General features: G+C 45.3%; 3 protein-coding genes across 3 annotated transcripts in view; 1 reads left to right on the top strand and 2 right to left on the bottom strand.

Annotated features, from left to right (window-relative positions):
- LOC310823904 (protein NLRC3-like) overlaps window positions 1-7,825 on the top strand; it is a 35,779-nt gene extending 27,954 nt beyond the window's left edge. The window contains exons 11-16 of the mRNA XM_083696845.1: window positions 769-810; window positions 1,050-2,772; window positions 3,400-3,573; window positions 4,565-4,738; window positions 4,854-4,900; window positions 5,168-7,825. Of these exons, the coding sequence (XP_083552971.1) occupies window positions 769-810; window positions 1,050-2,772; window positions 3,400-3,573; window positions 4,565-4,738; window positions 4,854-4,900; window positions 5,168-5,721 (2,714 nt within the window). The 3' untranslated portion in view covers window positions 5,722-7,825. The remainder of the gene's footprint in view (window positions 1-768; window positions 811-1,049; window positions 2,773-3,399; window positions 3,574-4,564; window positions 4,739-4,853; window positions 4,901-5,167) is intronic.
- The window catches only part of LOC310823695 (uncharacterized protein), a gene marked incomplete at its 3' end in the record, with an annotated part of 105,586 nt that overhangs the window by 51,139 nt on the left and 31,947 nt on the right, over window positions 1-22,500 (bottom strand). The window lies entirely within an intron of this gene.
- The window catches only part of LOC310823591 (tripartite motif-containing protein 16-like), a gene marked incomplete at its 5' end in the record, with an annotated part of 12,260 nt that continues 3,020 nt past the window's right edge, over window positions 13,261-22,500 (bottom strand). Inside the window, one exon of the mRNA XM_083696478.1 lies at window positions 13,261-15,583. Coding sequence (XP_083552604.1) covers window positions 15,047-15,583 — 537 coding nt within the window. The 3' untranslated portion in view covers window positions 13,261-15,046. The remainder of the gene's footprint in view (window positions 15,584-22,500) is intronic.

Genomic DNA, 22,500 nt, shown 5'->3' with positions numbered 1-22,500 from the left:
GTGTATGTAACCGAGTTGAGATGATAAAGTCACTCCTCAAGTTGAAATACATCCATCCGTGCCATTCAGCTTATCTGTGGCGTAGCTGGTTAACATTGGGTGCTTCGGTGGGCAGTAAAGTGTGTTGGCAATACAGAGGACACAGATTTGAGACTTGTGTTAGCTTGTGTATGAAGAAGCCATACTGTGTGCTTAGGTCAACGGCTGGGGTCGCTGTGGAGTGAGTTCAGAGGGATGAGTGTTACTGAATTGAAAAAGTGATAAACTCACTCCCAAAGTTTAAATAGTCCCACATGCACCAATTGCTGGCTTTTTTGGTGGCATACAGCTTCTGGCAGCATGACATCTGACACATACTGTTCAGCCATTTGTGACTTTGCTTTAACAGTCAAAATAAGTATGTCCTTACCCATGGCAGCCATTTTGTACATTGTGAATGTGACACAGAATTGTCAAACAAGTCAAGAGCAGCAGGTTTCCCCTGCATCCTCATCAGGCCAGTGTTGTCGTAGCTGCTTCTGTGTCTCATGCTTTAGTCCTCGATGATGTATCCTGGGATGTCTTCTCAAAGCCCAAAAAGTTGTCGTCAGTGTCGGTTGCACACACACAAACACATTGGAGCTGTGCCTGTTTTCATGTTCTAGCTGGCTTCTCATCATATAGTGTTGATTGGGTTGATTACTAGTGATAATAAAAATGATCAGTATAACAACAATGAGATATGATGACAATATCATAGAAGAATAACTGAATTGTTGTTTTTTCCAGATACAGAGCAACTGTCAGGCCGAGACAAACTGAAATGGGAAGGTCAGTTCCGCCTTTGTGTTGTCAGAGTTAAAAGACTGAATTTGTATAAATGAATGCAAAAGCAACTCATTCTGATTAATAACAATATCAACACACACACACACACATTCACATTGTAACCTGCATCTGAGGTCTAGTAAAAGCGGTAATGATGAATTAGATTTCAATGATAGTAATCACAATAATATTGATAAAAATCACAATATTGACAATATTGAAGAATGAACTCTGTGTTGCAGTTCGAGACGAACTGCAATCCTCTTACAAGGAGAGGGTTAATAAGATACATGAGGGGACGTCAAAGGAAGGTAATCGCATCGATCTAAACAACACCTACACCGAGCTGCACATGATCGAGGGGGCCTGGGGAGGGGTCAGTACTGAGCATGAAGTCACACGTATTCAATCCATAACCCCAGCCACAGGAAAGACCATCAAGACCAGCAACATATTCGAACCCCGGCCTGACCAAAAAAAAAAAGTGCTGACGCTTGGCATCGCTGGAGTGGGAAAGACGTTCTGTGTGCAGAAGACTGTTCTGGACTGGGCAGAAGGAAATGAGAACAAGCACATTGATTTCTTGTTTCTGCTTCCTTTTCGCCAAATGAATCCTGACAAAGAAGAAGAAGACCGCAGTCTGATTGAAATGCTTCATGGATCCTTCCCTGAAATGAAACCAATCAAGACTCTGGGAAAGGAATTTAATATTCTGTTCATCTTTGATGGCCTGGACGAGAGTCGACTGACTCTGAACTTCCAAAAAGTTCTGAGAGACGAGACAGAGCGGGCCTCCATTGATGTCCTGATCACAAACCTCATCGCAGGAGAGCTCCTCCCCTCTGCCCTCATCTGGATAACCTCCCGACCTGCTGCAGCCAATAAGATTCGTCAGTACATTGACCAATGGACAGAGATACGGGGGTTTGATGAAAAACAGAAGGAGGACTACTTCAGGAAAAGAATCAGTGATGAGAACCTGGCCAAAAGAATCATCGTCCATGTGAAGTCATCGAGAAGCCTCCACATCATGTGCCACATACCAATGTTCTGTTGGCTCATAGCCAGTGTTCTAGAGAGACTATTGGGTGGAGCAGGGAGAGGAGAGATGCCCAAGACTCTGACTGAGATCTACACACACTTCCTGGAATCTCAGATTGACAAAATGATTGAAGCGAAGACTTACACAGGAAAAGTCATTCTTCAGCTTGGACAGTTGGCATTCCGTCAGTTGCAGAAGGGACATCTGATCTTCTATGAGGAAGACTTGAGAAAGAGTGGCATTGATGTCAGAGAGGCGTCAGTGTACTCAGGTTTATGCACTCAGATCTTTAAGATGGAGGGGAAGACCAGTCGGAGGCCGGTGTTCACCTTTGTGCATCTGAGCATCCAGGAGTTTCTTGCTGCTTTATATGTGTTCCTCACATTCAGCAACAGGAATGAGAATCCACTGGACAAATCCTCACACTGGAAGTTTTGGTCATCACTCAGACGCAAACCTCTGGTTGACTTGCACAAGTGTGCAGTGGACAAGGCCTTACAGAGTGAGAATGGTCACCTTGACCTCTTCCTGCGCTTCCTCCTGGGCCTCTCACTGGAGTCCAATCAGTCCAATCTCCAACGAGGCCTTCTGACACAGACAGGAAGCAGCTCACAGACCAATGAGGAAACAGTCAAGTATATCAAGAAGAAGATCAGAAAGAATCCCTCTCCAGAAAGGTGCATCAATCTGTTCCACTGTCTGAATGAGCTGAATGACCATTCTCTAGTGGAGGAGATCCAAAGCTACCTGAGCTCAGGACGTCTCTCAGAAACCCAACTCTCACCTGCACAGTGGTCAGCTCTGGTCTTTGTGTTGCTGACTTCAGAAGAAGAGCTGGATGTGTTTGACCTGAAGAAGTACTCCAGATCAGAAGAGGGTCTTCTGAGGCTGCTGCCAGTGGTCACAGCCTCTAAGACGGCACTGTAAGTAGATGGACAAAACACTGTATTGATACTTGGGTTATAAACTCCCAATAATGAGTTAGAAAGAGCCAGCTCCAGTCGGAGAACTGAACACTGGTTTGGAGAAATCCACTCCTGATGTTGACTCTAACCTAACGACTATCACATTCCACTCGCGATACTCACACTGCGGCTCAGATGAAGACTTTTGGTCAGACATTAAGCAAATAACATAGGTAGCATATATAATAACATGGCCGGCTGTGTTCACAGTTCAGCTAATGAGTTTGTCAGCTTTATTTTAGTGAAAGTGGAGTGAGTGAGTTCTCTTGCCAGTGAGTTTACACTGCTGTTTTAAGGAGCTCGCCACTCATCTAGAACTGAACGCTCTATCCATCATTTACGGCATGAAAAGTATGGATACATGATGATTTCACCTTTAAAACGAAGTGAAATGATTAGAAAACATGTTGTTCTAGTGAAATATGTTAAAATCCCAAAACAGCCCATGTAAGGGTTTTGGACGAAAATGTCATTATATGGTAATTAGGTGCGGCGATATGCAACTGGAAATGATAGAACACATCACATATGTAAATTTTTCTCTGAGTCAAAATGACTTAATACTTGTATTTATTCCTCATTCAGGCTGAATAGATGTGACCTCACAGAGAGATGCTGTGAAGCGTTGGCCTCAGCTCTCAGCTCAGACTCCTGCCACCTGAGAGAGCTGGACCTCAGTAATAATGATCTAGGTGACGGGGGGGTGAAGCTGCTCTCTGCTGGCCTGGGGAGTCCACACTGTCGACTACAGAAACTGAGGTGGGGTCTGAGACTATTCTTGTTGTCAGACACATCATTCCTAAGTGTCTGTTACATTATCATTCTATGGAATCAATGATACTTGCACAGAAAGGGTCAATGATTGAGACAGACAATGTACATTATCTTTCAATCAATAACTAAATAATGTGTGTGTGTGTGCGTGTGCGTGTTCGTGTGTGTGTGTGTGTGTGTGTGTGTGTGGTGGGGTGGGGGGGGGGGGGGGGGGGTTCACTCTCTCAATAACGTTTCTTTACTCAATTCTTCACCTATCTGGCCTGAGATCAGCTGATGGGGCTACACAACCCAATAGCAATCAAACATACCAGACTGAGAAATACAATGACTACAAACATGCCCGTGATTGGCTTGAATCATGAATTCTTCTCACAATGCACCTCAGTGATCATTTGGCAATGTACAATGTACATTATCAATGTACATTATCTTCCAATGAATTACGATAGAGTGTGTATGTGTGCATGTGTGTATGTGTGTGTGTGTATGTATGTATGTGTGTATGTATGTGTGTGTGTGTGTTTGTGCGTGTGTGTGTGTGTGTGTGTGTGTGTGTGTGTGTGTGTGTGTGTGTGTGTGTGTGTGTGTGTGTATGGTGGCAAGGGGGGCTGCTCTGTCTTCACTCTCTGAATATGTTTGCCCTCCTCAAATCCTGACCCACCTGGCCGTAGATCAGCTCATGGGACTACACAATACTGCACTAACCCAATAGCTAGCAAATACATTATACCAGATGTAGAAATCCAGTCACTACAAATGTATCCATAGTTAATTGCTCCCCTGTTGAGAGCAACTATAAGTCTCACTCATGAATTCTTGCACCACTGTGATCGTTTGGTTTCATGTATTTATTTGTATTCCTCATTCATATGTGGTCTTTCAACTGCAAAATGAAGAGGATTTAAAGCTGCACATGTACATTAGAGAGGAATAATCAGATTCTTGATCAGATGGAGTGACACTATTTCCCCAGGTTGTCAGGCTGTGGAGTCCCAGAGGAAGGCTGTGTTTCTCTGGCTTCAGCTCTGAGGTCTAAGCCCTCCCACCTGAGAGAGCTGGACCTCAGCTACAATCACCCAGGAGACTCAGGACTGGCGCTGCTCTCTGCTGTACAGAAAGATCCACTCTGTAAACTACAGACACTCAGGTAAAGGCTGAATATGTGGCTGGACGTATCAATGAGATTAATGCACTGTATCTATTTTCCACATGATTGTGAGTGTGTCATTCATCCACTGTGGGTTCTTCTGTGGTTGATATAGTGTGGACCATGGTGGAGAGTGCAGGCTCAAACCTGGGCTGATCAAATGTAAGTCACCAAGGCTGTAGAGAATAGGACTGTGATATTACTCAAGAACCAGGGTACAGCAGAGTTCAAACAGTGCACCAGTATTGTATTCATATGTAAATCTAAAATATTAGCAAATGTGAATTAGTTGTATCCCTTGTAAAACATTTTAAATTAATAAGTAATATTTTGTGAAAAAATTAATGTTGCCATAACAAGATCACATTGTGAATATTGTAAGTTATTCAATTGTTTTGATTTGGTGATTATTTTTGCCCTCTCAATCAGATTCCTGTGAGCTCACACTGGACCCAAACACAGCATACAGAAACCTCTCTCTGTCTGAGGAGAACAGAAAGGTGACACGGGGGAGAGAGGAGCAGCCGTATCCTGATCACCCAGAGAGATTTGAGATCTGGCCACAGGTGCTGTGTAGAGAGGGTCTGACTGGGCGCTGTTACTGGGAGGTAGAGTGGAGTGGGGGAGGGGCTGGTATAGGAGTGACATATAAAGGAATCAGCAGGAGAGGAGGGGGTGTTGACTGTATGTTGGGATTCAATGACAAGTCCTGGAGTCTGATCTGCTCTGATGACAGTTACTTCGCCTGGCACAATGAGAAGAGGACTGACATACCTGTCCCCTCCTCTGGCTCCCACAGAGTAGGAGTGTATCTGGACTGGCCGGCCGGCACTCTGTCCTTCTACAGCGTCTCCTCTGACACACGGACCCTCCTGCACACATTCCACTCCACATTCACTGAGCCCCTCTACCCAGGGTTTCATCTTTGGGGCTATGGCTGTTCAGTGACCCTGTGTAAACTAGTATCAGGGAGATCACACTGAACACCAAAGGCTCAAAGATGACGGATCAGAACATGATGCAGATGGATGGTGGTGTGTTTTCACTGAGATGTTGGATGTACAGATGTTCCCTCTCCCAGTGTGTAGGGTGTAGGGTGTAGGGTGTAGTGTGGAGGGTGTATTGTTTAGTGTGTAGGGTGTAGGGTGTACTGTATATATATATTATTAAATTAAATGCTTCTGATAGTAAAATAGACTGTAATTGAGTGACAAAAAACAGAAGCTTACATGTTTTTTAGTTTTTTTTTATGGAAATGCAACTGACAGTGAAACAATCCAGATGAATGATAAGATGATCAAATCAGACTGATGATGAACTCTGAGAATAACACAGGAGAGAGTGTCTGTATGTATATAAGAGTTGGTTAGATTGGGTGTTTGAGTTGTGATGCTGGATTACGTTGCTGTGTGTAAGATAGCAGGGAGTGGATGTGAAGACAGCTCTCCTTCTCTGTCAGTACAACATGGACATGTTCTGTAATTCACTTTCCATAGATTCCTTCACCTGTCTCTCTATCCAACGTACATGTTGTTCCTTCTGCTGTGTGTGTGTGTGTGTGTATATAAGAGTTTGTTAGATTGGGTGTTTGAGTTGTGTCACCCAGGGTGTGTCTAGTACGGCCTTTCCCCGGCCTGAACACCATTCCCAACGGTCCCCAGTTAAGCACGGCAGGATCGGCCCTAGGTTTGAGAGCAACCTTGGTGAATCACCATGACACTGCTAGAAAGAGAAAAAGCTTAGCAGCCGGGGGCCCGACCTGACGAGGGACACCGCGGCTGAGGATGTTCCTGAAACACATTTTATCTTCCATCTATCCCTCAAATAGGTGCGACCGCATAACTGCTTAAGAGGAACTAGAGTGTGAGTGTATGACCCCGTGTCAACATGTCTGCTTAGGCCTCATTGTGATGACGGCATGCTACCAATGAAAGTACTAAGAATATAAGAATACCAATGTTTGATTGTGTGAATCTTACTCAGGGATGATTACTGATGTATGATACTATATTACTGACGTTTATTTTGATGATACAGAGTTTTATTATTGCATATAAGGGGATATTATATAGGGCCTACGGGGGGAAGTAGGTCAGGTAGTGGGAATCCCCAACAAAAAGTACTACTGTGTCCATAATCAAGTATGAGAATGATCAGGATGATTAAGAGTAACAATGTGAAGTATAGAGTGATTTACTGGTATTGATTTATGTTCGATTTATGATTACTATACTGTTTTACTGTTTGGATGTATTGTTTTGGTGAGGTCTTGTAACACTGAGAGTTGAGGGACAGAGAAAGTTCCTTAAAAGGACTTCCCCAAAAGCACTTCCTTATTTACTTTAGAAGGAAGCTACTTAGCTACTAGCTTAGCTTAGCCACGGTTCTAGCTAATCACTCAAAGGGTTAAACACCGCTCTGTTTGTAGACAAAGAAGATGTGAGGATTCTTGGCTCTGTTAGTAAACAAAGACGATGTCATATGGGAGGAGTTTTGGATCAAAAGCAGAGTATAAAAAGAGCTCCCCGGAGCAGCGCAGCGGTCATTCCCCGCTGAGGATCGTTAAAACCTGAAGAACCGGAGCGGGAAGGAGCATGTTGGATACCTCACCCCGGGGTGGAACTGGAGCTCTCATAGTCTAGTGCCCGAGAAGTTCTCCGTGGCCGGAGTTCACACTCTGATCAAATCCTGACTAACGGACTCGCCACTGCATTGCAACAGAGGACCTGGCGGACCTTTCTTTGAGGAAGAACGGACTTAGAGGAAAAGCTGAGACCGGTAGAGCAGTTTCAGGGGGCAAAGCTGAGACACTCTGCGGGAATCAGAGTCCCTCGGCCAGGGGAGCATAACACCGGCTCTTTACCACAGCCGTGGCGGAAAGAGGAACCGGCTTCACTCGACGGAGAGGACAAGTAGATTAGGCAGAGGAGGGATAGAGGTAGAGATTTTATTCTTTTCTAATTTTTATCATCTTCATATTTTCATCATTTTTATATTTTAATACTCTGTTTGTAACCCATTTTTATGATAACTTAGCTATGCTGTAATGCTTTAAGCCATTATTAAACAATCTAACCTGCATTTAAAGTAACAGTTTTCTAAACTCAATTTTTTTAAATGTTATTTTTATTGAACTATTCCATTCATCAAAAGTATTTTTACCTCCTCCTGGTGACATAACAGGTTATAGATTACTGTGCATATTTCATCATAGGATCTGAATGGTTATATCTAGCCCATCATTACCTCCTTTGGTTAAATTGTACTTACCGATAAACACCTTTCCGCAACCACACCAACTTGCACTCATATAAGATTAGAGCAGTCGTTAACCATAGAGGTTACCCACTTCTGTGTACGGTTTTCGGGGGAGTTTTCAGTTCAACTGAAGTGGGTAAAGGAAGTCAATGGAGGAACTATGGGACGTAGACTGTTAACAAGCGGAGTGAGTCTAATCCACACCAACCTACACAGGACCTGTTAGGAAGTAGCTTACAGGGTAAGACCCTGCAGGCTGACGTCCATACCTGTTAGACAGAGGGTTGGTCCGGGGTCCTGTAAAGGGCCTGAACTGCCGGGAGACAAGGTGTCATGATCATCAAAAAAACCCTGAAACACTTTCGTGTTTTTTTTCGCGTGTAACTTTTAAATAAAGATGAACTTGTTTTTACTTATGCTGTTTCTTTCATGGAAATCCTGATAGTTCACGTATCGTCTGTGCTCTGTCGTAGAGCTGGGCATCTTCGGCTCATCGAGTTACAAGGAGACCTCCTTCACCTCACGGAGGAGGTGAAAGTGAGAGGTGATTTGTATTATTACTCTCCAGGACCAGCTGAGAGAGCGTCTCCTACAGCTCGGCCCCTCCCTTTACTAGACTGGTCCCCAAACCGGTGGTCAGATAATACAAAGAAAAACAGGCTCGCGGCTGAGAGTGTCACTCCCCAGGTTTTCCCCCCGTTGGTGTAAAATGGCTTGAAAGTGGAAAAATGTGCTAAACATAAATAAATAAATAACAATGATGGTACTTGATAATAATACGCACAGCACATAACATTATTGGAATACTATATGTAATATATGCCATTTAACTGACGCTTTTATCCAAAGCGACTTACATTGCAGTGAGTGCGTACATTTCAGTATATACGGTCCCGTATATACGTGTGTGACTGTGTCATACGAGAGGACCAGGTGTGTGTCTGTGTCATGATGAGCCACAGAGGACCAGGTGTGTGACTGTGTCATGATGAGCCACAGAGGACCAGGTGTGTGACTGTGTCATGATGAGCCACAGAGGACCAGGTGTGTGACTGTGTCATGATGAGCCACAGAGGACCAGGTGTGTGACTGTGTCATGATGAGCCACAGAGGACCAGGTGTGTGACTGTGTCATGATGAGCCACAGAGGACCAGGTGTGTGACTGTGTCATGATGAGCCACAGAGGACCAGGTGTGTGACTGTGTCATGATGAGCCACAGAGGACCAGGTGTGTGACTGTGTCATGATGAGCCACAGAGGACCAGGTGTGTGACTGTGTCATGATGAGCCGCATCAAACCAAACCATAACAAGTGTGGAGTAAACATGTTGTCCCCCACAACTGAGTTACCCACACACACACACACACACACCCCCCCCCCCCCACACACACACACACACACACACACATACAGACACACACACACACACATACATACACACCCACACATACATACATACACATACACACACACACACACATACACATACACATACACACACACACACACACATACACATACATACCCACACACCCTCACACACTCCCACACACACATACACACCCTCACACACACCCACACAGCCAGCAGAGGGAGGAAGTCAGCAAGATGATTCACATGACCAGTTCCTGGTCATAGTCCAGTTCATTACACACAACACAGAGAAAGAAGCAGATTCCTCTCACGAGGCGGAACCTTAACCTCGATAGTAACGCAAATACACAGAAGCTGAAAATATAAATACACAAGTTAGTCTGAAACATGGTTGAGTCTTCTAGAGGCTATGAAGTGTATTGTGTAGATAATGGTTTTACTTTAGGCTATAGCCCCCCTGAACAACAGTGAACCAGGATGTGGGTTCATGTGTACACAAAGTCTTCATTTCAAATGTCATTGATTGAAAAAGGCTTAAAATATAAATATAAATACACAAGTTAGTCTGAAACATGGTTGAGTCTTCTAGAGGCTATGAAGTGTATTGTGTAGATAATGGTTTTACTTTAGGCTATAGCCCCCCTGAACAACAGTGAACCAGGATGTGGGTTCATGTGCTCACTGGTTTCACAGAGGGAAACAAAAGGAGGAAATGCGAAGAGAAAGAACAGAGGCACATTGAAGGCTGTGAAAAAAATAAAATGAAACACATTCCCAATCCGCTGAAGTGCATGTAATAATATAATATATGCCATTTAGCTGACGCTTTTATCCAAAGCGACTTACATTGCAGTGAGTGCATATATTTCAGTATATATGGTCCCAGCAGGAATCAAACCCACAACCTAAGCATTGTTAGCGCTGTGCTCTACTAACTGAGCCACAGAGGACCATCTGTTCTGTCATGCTCTCTTTGCACCCGACCATGAGCATCAGACCAACCGAAAGCATTACAAACTCCTGTAGCGCCCCCTAGCGTGTCTGGCTATTAGTGTGGAGTGCGCTCCCCGAATTCCTATGTAGCGAGAGATCTCTCTCTCTCTAGTGTTAATTAATGCTCTAATGTAATTACCTAATTATTACCTACTTGTTAGCATTTACCCCTCTTCACATTACCCCAATAATATCTACCATTAGGCTTTTAACTTAATGCAAAATGTCAATAGTGACTATATAGCTAACGGAAATAAATCACTAAAAGTATGTAACTATCATCTGTGCTTAGTTAAATAAGCCTCAGCTTTTAAAGTTACATTCATATTTTAACTGTTTTAAATAGCTAACAATATTAATCATGTAATAAGCTTCAATAGAAATGTCACCGATAATCATTAATCAGCACTTTTACTTTAAATCAGGCAAATGTAAACCGTTTTTTCCATTAGCTTACTTTCAGTATCAAACTTATCAATATGATTAACCCAATGAAATGCAAGTCTTCAACAGAAATACATTTAAACTATTTACTGAAAAATATAGTATTTACATATAAACCGTTTGGTTAGGCTTTTAGCTTCTCAGTAAAGTATTTGACTTAATTTCTTTGAGAAACTAACAAAAAATTAACGGCTAATGCTAACGGCTATTAGGCATTAAATTACTAATTACTTAATTGCATTAATTAAGATCCCAGACGTGCCCCCATTTTATGTAGCGCCCCCTAGCGTGTCTGGCTATTAGTGTGGAGTGCGCTCCCCGAATTCCTATATAGCGAGAGATCTCTCTCTCTCTAGTGTTAATTAATGCTCTAATGTAATTACCTAATTATTACCTACTTGTTAGCATTTACACCTCTTCACATTACCCCAATGAAATGCAAGTCTTCAACAGAAATACGTTTCAACTATTTACTGAAAAAATTTAGTATTTGCATATAAACAGTTTGAGTATAAAAGTAAAATGATTTGGTTTGGCTTTTCAAGTGCAATACAAATAAACACAATTCAGTTCAATGACCACACATTTACACACATTCAGTTTCACTTGAAGCTAAAGCTAAGCCGGCAAATGACTAAATAAATGCTCAATGATATGAATCGGTAACCAAACCGCAAGTCACAGTCAAAGGAGGACACGTGGCAGGCCCGTAACGTTGCTCGGGATCGTGGAGACAAAATGGTCGCTTCAAACCTTTGCGCAGCAAACAAAAGAAACTCACTGCCGTAGTGCTGGTCGTTGTCGTTCATCCACGCCGCGGCAACGCGGTTCTGGCGATGGTGGTGGTTGAAGACGTCGTCCGACAGCAAAGCAGATAGGGTTCTGGAGATAAGTGCTTCCTCAGACGATGCACAAAAGGGCAACCGAGCAGGCTACTCCTCTTAGCTAACTCGCGCTGACGAGCTGTCCGTTCTTTCCCTTGGTATTACACTGTAAACTTCAAATAAAATGTATATAAACTCACTCTTCGTGCAGTCTTGAAGCACATTTACTATGCCACGCATTAACTTGGTGTTTTACCAACTTCTAACGTTGCAGATCTCACTCATGTCCTTCTCTTTCTCCCTCCGGTCTCGTTCTCCTCGCGTTCTCCCAACGTCCGTCTTCCTCCCACTTCCTGACCTTTGACCCCCGACTCCTGATTGGTCCTCACTCCAGGTAAGTGCATTTGAACTAATACATATTTTTAATGCATGTAAACATTATTTAAACATTTTAAACATTCTGGAAAACATGTTTGAAAAGAAAATAAACAAAATAAAAATACAAAGAGTTTAGGAAATACCCAAAATTCCCATAGGGCTACATCTATAAAATATCTGAAAAACATGCAGTGTGCTTGAACCTCTGATCAGACACAAGCACTAGAATAGTCTCAGGAGTGCCAACGCTGCACGGCCTAAATCAATCAATGGTGTTCAGGGTTTATACCCACCTATTTAATCTATGGTGTTCAGGGTTTATACCCACCTATTTAATCTATGGTGTTCAGGGTTTACCCACCTATTTAATCTATGGTGTTCAGGGTTTACCCACCTATTTAATTTATGATGTTCAGGGTTTATACCCACCTATTTAATCTATGGTGTTCAGGGTTCATACCTACTTATTTAATCTATGGTGTTCAGGGTTTACCCACCTATTTAATCTATGGTGTTGAGGGTTTATACCTACCTATTTAATCTATGGTGTTCAGGGTTTACCCACCTATTTAATCTATGGTGTTGAGGGTTTATACCTACCTATTTAATCTATGGTGTTCAGGGTTTACCCACCTATTTAATCTATGGTGTTCAGGGTTTATACCTACCTATTTAATCTATGGTGTTCAGGGTTTATACCAACCTATTTAATATATGGTGTTCAGGGTTCATACCTACCTATTTAATATATGGTGTTCAGGGTTTATACCTACCTATTTAATCTATGGTGTTCAGGGTTTACCCACCTATTTAATCTATGGTGTTCAGTATTTACCCACCTATTTAATCTATGGTGTTCAGGGTTTATACCTACCTATTTAATCTATGGTGTTCAGGGTTTACCCACCTATTTAATCTATGGCTTTTTGTCACCATTATGGATCCTTTTTTTGTGCACTTTCTGGTTAACACCATTGATTGATTTAGGCCGTGCAGCGTTGGCACTCCTGAGACTATTCTAGTGCTTGTGTCTGATCAGGGGTTCAGGCACACTGCATGTTGTTCAGATATTTTAGATATTTAACAGTGCCTTTGCAAAGTTTTCCGACCCCTTCACTTTTTCCACATTTTGTTGTGTTTTTGACTCAATTTAAAATGGATTAAACAAAAAGAATTTGCCATCAATCCACACACAATACCCCAGAATGACAAAGCGAAAACACGATTTTTGAAATTTCAGTACATTTATTAAAACTGAAATACAGAAATACCTCATGTACATAAATATTCAGACCGTTTGCTATGGCAGTCTTAAAATTAGCTAAAATGCAAACATGTCATCAACAAATCACTCAATAAGTTGAATTAAGTCCATCTTAATGCAAGCATAATAGTTCATGTCATATTGGAAAAAATATCTTTGTTTTTATAGGGTCTCTGATTTGCATAGGAATCAATTACACACTGTGTAGATTAGGATGTTCTGAAGACACTGTCCATGTTGTACTGACAGAGAAGGAGAGCTGTCTTCACATCCACTCCCTGCTACCTTACACACAGCAACGCAATTGTTACGGTTCCCCCTCCCAACCAACCCTCTGGCACCACCTCGAGGCCGCGGCGGTCATCACTGGAGCGTCTTCCCAGTCGACAGCGCAACTGTTCCCTATCGCCAATCAGCGCACCTGCTACCCATCGCCAATCACCTGCCGATAAGAACCCTGCCCGATCTTCTCTCCAGTGCCAGATCGTACTGCGTCCCTCGACACCCCGTCCTCCCTGGTGTTTCCCCTCGTCGACCCTTCCATGGACCTAGCCCCCTCCCCGACTACTGGACCTCCCGGCCTGCCGAACCCCCGCTCATCTGACTACCGCCTGCCTGCCGAACCCCTGCTCGTCTGACTACCCGCCTGCCTGCCGAACTCCTGCTCGTCTGACTACCCGCCTGCCTGCCGAACCCCTGCTCGTCTGACTACCCGCCTGCGTACCGAACCCCTGCTCGTCTGACTACCCGCCTGCCTGCCGAACCCCTGCTGGTCTGACTACCGCCTGCGTACCGAATCCCTGCTCGTCTGACTAACGCCTGCCTGCCGAACCCCTGCTCGTCTGACTACCCACCTGCCTGCTGAACCCCTGCTCGTCTGACTACCCACCTGCCTGCTGAACCCCTGCTCGTCTGACTACCGCCTGCCTGCCGAACCCCTGCTCGTCTGACTACCGCCTGCCTGCCGAACCCCTGCTCGTCTGACTACCGTCTGCCTGCCGAACCCCTGCTCGTCTGACTACCCGCCTGCCTGCCGAACCTCCGCTCATCTGACTACCCGCCTGCCTGCCGAACCCCTGCTCGTCTGACTACCCGCCTGCCTGCCGAACCCCTGCTGGTCTGACTACCACCTGCCTGCTGAACCCTGGACCGACCCACGACCACTCTATCGGATTACCCCCCTCCTTCTCTCCCCTACCCCTTTCCCTTATTATTATTATTATTAAATACGCCTTCGGGCTAATCATACCCCTGAGCGCCGTCTTTTGGTTCCGCCGCCGTTCATAGTGTAACAGTAATCCAGCATCACAACTCAAACACCCAATCTAACCAACTCTTATATACATACAGACACTCTCTCCTGTGTTATTCTCAGAGTTCATCATCAGTCTGACTTGATCATCTAATCATTCATCTGGATTGTTTCACTGTCAGTTGAATTTCTTCTATACATCCACTCTCTCCTTGTGGTCCGAGGAAGACATTTGGGCTGACAGGTCTCAGGCAGGGCTACTCATCTCAAGACACGACACACTGTTCACCACACACTGTACACTACACCCTACACACTACACGCTACACACTACACACCACACACTACCCACTACAGCCGACACACTACAAACGACACACTAAACACTACACCCTACACACTAGACCCTACACCCTACACACTGGGAGAGGTAACATCTGTCCATCCAAAATCTCAGTGAAAACACACCACTATCCAACTGCATCATGTTATGATCCATCATCTTTGAGCCTTTGGTGTTCAGTGTGATCTCCCTGAGACTAGTTTACACAGGGTCACTGAAGAGCCCTGGTACCAAACCCTAAACCCTGGGTAGAGGGGCTCAGTGAATGTGGAGTGGAATGTGTACAGGAGGGTCTGTGTGTCAGAGGAGACGCTGTAGAAGGACAGAGTGCCGGCCGGCCAGTCCAGATACACTCCTACTCTGTGGGAGCCAGAGGAGGGGACAGGCATGACAGTGTTCTTCTTATTGTGACAGGCGGAGTAACTGTTACCAGAGCAGCTCAGACTCCAGGACTTGTCATTGTATCCCAACACACAGTCATTACCCTCTCCTCTCCTGCTGATTCCTTTATATGTCACTCCTATATAAGCCACTCCCCCACTCCACTCTACCTCCCAGTAACGGCGCCCAGTCAGACTCTCTCTACACAGCACCTGTTCCCAGTCCTCAAATCTCTCTGGGTGATCAGGATACGGCTCCTCCTCTCTCCCCCGTGTCACCTTTTTGTTCTCCTCAGACAGAGAGAGGTCTCTGTATGCTGTGTTTGGGTCCAGTGTGAGCTAGCAGGCATCTGGGAGAAGAGCAGAGGGAGGGAGGGAGGGAGGGAGAGAGAGAGAGAGAGGAGAGGGGGGAGAGAGAGGGGGACGGAGAAAGAGAAAGAGGGATGGAGGGAGAGAGAGAAAGAAAGAGGGAGAGAGAAAGAGAGAGAGAGGATGAAGAGAGAGTGGGACAGAGGAAGAGAAAGAGATAGAGGGATGGAGGGAGAGAGAGAGGAGAGAGAGAGAAAGGAAGAGAGAGGGGGATGGAGGAAGAGAAAGAGAGAGGAGAGAGAGAGAAAGAGAGAGAGAGGAGAGAGAAAGAGAGAGAGAGAAGGAACAGAGAGGGGGACGAAGGAAGAGAAAGAGAGAGAGAGAGGAGAGAGAGAGGGGAGAGAGAGCGAGAGAGAGAAGGAACAGAGAGGGGGACGGAGGAAGAAAAAGAGAGAGAGGAGAGGGGAGAGAGAGAAAGAGAGGGAGAGAGAGAGATAGGGGAGAGAGAGAAAGAGAGAGAGAGAGAGAGAGAGAGAGAGAGAGGGAGGAGGAAGAGAGAGGGGGATGTAGGAAGAGAAGGAGAGAGAGGGAGGGAGGGAGAGAGAGAAGGAACAGAGAGGGGGACGGAGGAAGAAAAAGAGAGAGGGATGGAGGGAGAGAGAGAGAGAGGGAGAGAGAGAGAAAGAGAGAGGAAGAGAGAGAGAGAGAGAGAGAGAGAGAATGAACAGAGAGGGGGACAGAGAAAGAGAGAGATGGATGGAGGGAGAGAGAGAGAGGAGAGAGAAAGAGAGAGAGAGGGGAGGGAGAGAGAGAGAGGGGGACGGAGGAAGAGAAAGAGAGAGAGGGATGGAGGGAGAGAGAGACAGAGAGAGAGGGGAGAGAGAGATAGGGAGAAGGAACAGAGAGGGGGATGGAGGAAGAGAAAGAGAGAGAGGGAGGGAGGGAGGGAGGGAGGGAGAGAGAGGAGAGAGAGAGAAAGAGAGGGCGACGGAGGAAGAGAAAGAGAGAGAGAGAGGAGAGAGAGAGCAAGAGAGAGAAGGACCAGAGAGGGGGACGGAGGAAGAGAAAGTGAGAGAGGGATGGAGGAAGAGAGAGAGAGAGAGAGGGGGACAGAGAGGGGGACGAAGGAAGAGAAAGAGAGAGAGGGATGGAGGGAGAGAGAGAGAGAGAGAGAGGAGAGAGAGAGCAAGAGAGAGAAGGACCAGAGAGGGGGACGGAGGAAGAGAAAGTGAGAGAGGGATGGAGGAAGAGAGAGAGAGAGAGAGGGGGACAGAGAGGGGGACGAAGGAAGAGAAAGAGAGAGAGGGATGGAGGGAGAGAGAGAGAGAGAGAGGGAGAAGGAACAGAGAGGGGGATGGAGGAAGAGAAAGAGAGAGAGGGAGGGAGAGAGAGAGAGAGAGAGAGAAAGAGAGACAGAGAGAGAAAGAGAGAGAGGGGAGAGAGATAGAGAGAAAGGAGATAGAGAGAGGGGGACAGAGGAACAGAAAGAGAGAGAGGGAGAGTCAGATATGTAGGCTGTCTTTGATGAGTCTCTCCCTCTCCTAGAGATCTCTAGTTGTGTCTCAGGGGTTTGTGGAGAGGATCAATGGAGGGAGGGAGGGAGGGAGGGAGGGAGAGAGGGAGAGAGGGAAGGATGGAGGGATAGAGGGAGGGAGGAACAGAGAGAGGGAGGGAGGGAGAGATAAAGAGAGAGAGAGACTGTCAGCTACTTCAGGAGAAACACACTCACATTGGAAGAACTGGGCTCTGGTCTTGGGCTGGAAAACATCCACTCCATTCACTACAGACGGAAGGGAGGGAGGGAGGTAGAAAGGGAGGGAGGGAGAGAGGGAGGTAGAGAGGTAGAAAAAGGAAGGGAGGAGAGGGAGGGAGGGGGAGAGAGAGAGGGGAGTTAGAGGTAGAGGGAGGGAGGAGAGGGAGGGAGGGGGAGAAAGGGATAGAGGGAGAGAAAGAGAGGGAGGGAGATGAAGGGAGAGGAGGGAGGGAGAAAGAGTGAGGGATAGAGGGAGGATGGAGGGAGGGAGAGGATGGAGGGACAGAAGAAGGGAGAGATGGGGGGAGAGAGGTGGGGAGGGAGGGAGAGAGAGGCACGGAGGGAGAGCAAGAGGAGGGAGGAAAGGGAGGGGAGTGAAAGAAAGAGAGAGAGAGGGAGTGAGGGAGGAATGGAGGGGAGGGAGGGAAAGAGGATAGGATAGAGGGAGGGAGAGAGGGAGGGATAGAGGGATGAAGGAGGGAGGGAGAGAGGGAGAGAGAGGAGGGAGGGAGGCAGAGAGGGAGGGAGAGGAGGGAGAGAGGAAGGGAGATAGGGAGGGAGAGAGGGGGGGTGGGAGAGAGAGGATTGAGGGAGAACGGGAGAGAGAGAGAGAGGGAGGGAGGGAGGTAGGGAGAGAGGGTGGGAGATAGAGGGAGAGAGGGGGGAGGTAGAGGGAGAGAGGGGGGTAGGGAGGGAGAGAGAGAAAAAGACAGAGAAAGAGGGAAAGAGAGAGAGCGAGATTGGATGGGGAGAAGAGGTAGGGAGGAAGAGAGGGAGGGAGAGAGGGAGGGAGAGAGGGAGGGAGAGAGAGAGAGAGAGAGAGACATGTATCAGTCAAGGGTTGTAAACATGGACAGGTCCCACATTGTTCTGATGGGGGGAAAAGAGAAGGCCTCACTTTGCAGGTTAACCCTTTGGGGACCAGGGGTATTTTCTCCATTTTTACATACATTTATTCTTTCTCAATTTGAAGTCACTTCCATACAAAATAATACCCAAGTGTTTCATATCAATATTTTCAGGACAAACTCAGCTTTCTTGATTGTGATGAATGTTTACCCCAAGAGCACTGTCTGAATAGGTAAATAGGCCTAAACCTGAACATTTCGAATCCGTTTTTCAGAAATGTTTCAAATCCCATGTGAAAACACATTAATTTACCCATGTGGATGAATTGTTTTGGTGCTTGAAATTCATTTATGAAGTCCTGAGCTACACAGAAATGGTATACAATATGAATAAAATACTAGACAGAATATAAAAAAGGACTTCTAATGGATCCTTGTAAACACATCTTCTCTGCTATCTGTCTCTGTCACTGTCACTGAAATGTTTGTCAACACCGACAATGCCTAAGGTAGGTTAGGGTTTAGGGTCTGTTGTTGGTTGGATGTTTTCATTGATGGTTTAGTATTTGGGTTAGGGTTAGGGGGTTTGGGGTTACGGTCTGTTGTTGGTTGGATGTTTTCATTGATGGTTTGGTAATTGGGTTAGGGGTTAGGGTCTGTTGTTGGTTGGATGTTTTCATTGACGGTTTAGTATTTGGGTTATGGTTAGGGGTTAGGGTTAGGGGTTTTAGGGTTAGGGTCTGTTGTTGGTTGGATGTTTTCATTGATGGTTTATTATTTGGGTTAGGGTTAGGGGTTAGGGTCTGTTGTTGGTTGGATGTTTTCATTGACGGTTTAGTATTTGGGTTAGGGTTAGGGGTTTGGGGTTAGGGTCTGTTGTTGGTTGGATGTTTTCATTGAAGGTTTAGTATTTGGGTTAGGGTTAGAGGTTAGGGTTAGGGGTTTGGGGTTAGGGTCTGTTGTTGGATGGATGTTTTCATTGATGGTTTATTATTTGGGTTATGGTTAGGGGTTGGGGTTAGGGTCTGTTGTTAGTTGGATGTTTTCATTGATGGTTTGGTAATTGGGTTAGGGGTTAGGGTCTGTTGTTGGTTGGATGTTTTCATTGACGGTTTAGTATTTGGGTTATGGTTAGGGGTTAGGGTTAGGGGTTTTAGGGTTAGGGTCTGTTGTTGGTTGGATGTTTTCATTGATGGTTTATTATTTGGGTTAGGGTTAGGGGTTAGGGTCTGTTGTTGGTTGGATGTTTTCATTGACGGTTTAGTATTTGGGTTAGGGTTAGGGGTTTGGGGTTAGGGTCTGTTGTTGGTTGGATGTTTCCATTGACGGTTTAGTATTTGGGTTAGGGTTAGGGGTTTGGGGTTAGGGTCTGTTGTTGGTTGGATGTTTTCATTGACGGTTTAGTATTTGGGTTAGGGTTAGGGGTTATGGTTAGGGGTTTGGGGCATAGGGTCTGTTGTTGGTTGGATGTTTTCATTGATGGTTTAGTATTTGGGTTAGGGTTGGGGTTAGGGGTTAGTGTTAGGTTGTAGGTTAGGGGGTTAGGGGTTAGGGTCTGTTGTTGGTTGGATGTTTTCATTGATGGTTTAGTATTTGGGTTAGGGGATTAGGGTTTAGTGTCTGTTGTTGGTTGGATGTTTTCATTGATGGTTTAGTATTTGATAGAATAGATGCTGAATTGTATGTGACTTTAAATGTCCGACTGATGGGGAAACGGAAAGTCATAAAAAGAGGCTTTGTCAAGAGGAGGAGAGACAATAGGATTTGCGCCCCCTGGGGGAGTCCAAAGGTTTGAGTGACCTGGGTCTGCGAGGACCAGTTAGTCTAAAAGCCCACAAAGTGAAATCTAACGTGTTGCAGAGAACCGGTGGATCGACCTCCGCGGTGAAACGTGGTTCTTGTCTACAAGAACATTGGCTGGGAATACCCACACTGTGTCCTCTCGTCGCGGCCTGCGCACCCTCTCACTCACCGCTCTTTCCTCCTCTGTCTTAACCACCCTACCCTCTGTTGAATCTTTCTCTCTTCTATCCACTGACGCAGCTTCCTCCAACCTCCTGTCCTCTCTTTCCTCATCTGTCGACTCTCTGTCCACAGATCTCAAGGCCGGCACAATCCTCTCCATGCGCTCCATGGCTGTCTGAAACCCTGCAAGCTTGTAGAATAGGGCTCCGGGCAGCTGAGAGGAAATGGATAAAATCTGGCCTTCCTGATGATCTAGACCCTTATCTCTCTCTCCTCCTCAACTACACCTCATCTGTATCAGCTGCTAAAGCCTTATACTACCATTCCAAAATTCAATCCTCTGTCTCTGACCCAAGGAAACTGTTCTCCACATTTTCCTCCCTCCTCAACCCTCCTCCTCCCGCTCCTCCCTCCTCTCTGTCTGCCGATGACTTTGTCACCTATTTTGAAAAGAAGGTTGATGACATTAGCAGCTCCTTCCCTCTACCTCTCACCAACAATGCTACCTCTCCTCCCAAACCCACTGTGCAACACCCAGTCTCTGGTTTATCAGATTTCTCCCCCTCTCGCCTGAGGATGTTCAAAAACTGGTCACATCCAAGCGGGCAACCCCAACCCCAAGACCTCTTTCACCCCTGCTAACTCGCTGTACAAGTTCTCTCCTGCTAATGAAATCAATTTAAAAAAATTAATAAAAATAGCCTACTGGCATTACAACTGCCAATGGCCCCTGGTGTGAGCATTGATTACTTTGTCTAATGATGACTGTTGGAAAGATGATTCACTTACTTAAACAAATGTATTTTTGTAAGTCGCTTTGGATAAAGGCGTATGCTAAATGCCATGAATGTAATTTGTAAAAGACGGATCCGTTTTCTATTGGGACTAAGTGGATTAGGGCGGGACTTGGACCTGAGGAGGGAAAAACCCAGTGATTGGTTGGACATTTAGGGAGGGGGCTTTGTGATTGGATATGGACCCTGTTGTGTTTGTTTGCTGAGTTACAGATATTATTTACTGTACTTCTCTGTCTATTAGTTTTCTCCTGATCACCATTCTATTACTAATATATAATGTCAATCATATACAAGGAACAGGGAAGAACAGTAGATCCACATTTTTTGCGACACAATCTTGATAATATTCATTATTGACAGTTACACACACACACACACACACACACAAGTTTACATACACTTGTAAAGAACATGTATGTCATGGCAGTCTTGAGTCACAAAAAACCATTCATGAAGTTTGGTTCTTTTATGAATTTATTATGGGTCTTCTGAAAATGTGACAAAATCTGCTGGGTCAAAAATATACATACAGCACCTTGAATTATCAATTTTGGTGATGTAGAAAGTTGTGTCAATCAAATTTGCTTTGTGGCATGGCCTCTTAACTTCTTATGAGTGATTTTGATTGACTACAACTGGTGACTTATTTCAGCCCATTTAAAAAGGCTCGTTTGATACGCTCATTACACTCAGCCAAAAACGCTACAATGGGAAAATCTAAGGAGCTCAGCACGGTCTGAAAAAGCGCATCATTGACATGAAAAAGTCAGGAAAGTCACTTGGAGCGATTTCAAAGCAGCTACAGGTCCCAAGATCAACTGTGCAAACAATTGTTTGTAAGTATAAAATGCATGGCACAGTTGTGTCACTGCCACGATCAGGAAGAAAACGCAAGCTATCACCTGCTGCTGAGAGAAAATTGGTCAGGATGGTCAAGAGTCAACCAAGAACCACCAAAAAGCAGGTCTGCCATGAATTAGAAGCGGCTGGAACACAGGTGTCAGTGTCCACAGTCAAGCGTGTTTTACATCGCAATGGGCTGAGAGGCTGCCGTGCAAGAAGGAAGCCGTTGCTCCAGAAGCGGCACCTTAAGGCTTGACTGAAGTTTGCTGCTGATCACATGGACAAAGAAAAGGCCTTCTGGAGGAAAGTTCTGTGGTCAGATGAAACAAAAATCTAGCTATTTGGCCACAATGACCAGAAATATGTTTGGAGGAGAGAAGGTGAGGCCTTTCACCCCAAGAACACCATACCTACCGTCAAGCATGGTGGTGGTAGTATTACGCTCTGGGCCTGTTTTGCTGCCAGTGGAACTGGTGCTTTACAGAAAGTAAAGGGAATAATGAAGGAGGAGGATTACCTCCAAATTCTTCAGGAAAACCTAAAGCCAGAATGTTGGGTCTTGGACGTAGTTGGGTGTTCCAACAGGACAATGACCCCAAACACACATCAAACGTGGTAAAGGAATGGCTAAATCAGGCTAGAATTAAGGTCTTAGAATGGCCTTCACAAAGTCCTGACTTAAACCCCATTGAGAACATGTGGAGTGTGCTGAAGAAATAAGTCTGTGTCAGAAAG

This window comes from Argentina silus (assembly GCF_951799395.1).
Source record: "Argentina silus genome assembly, chromosome: Y".
Taxonomy (NCBI): domain Eukaryota; kingdom Metazoa; phylum Chordata; class Actinopteri; order Argentiniformes; family Argentinidae; genus Argentina; species Argentina silus.
Note: the sequence above shows the minus strand (reverse complement) of the source record. Positions and strands in the feature narration are given on the sequence as shown.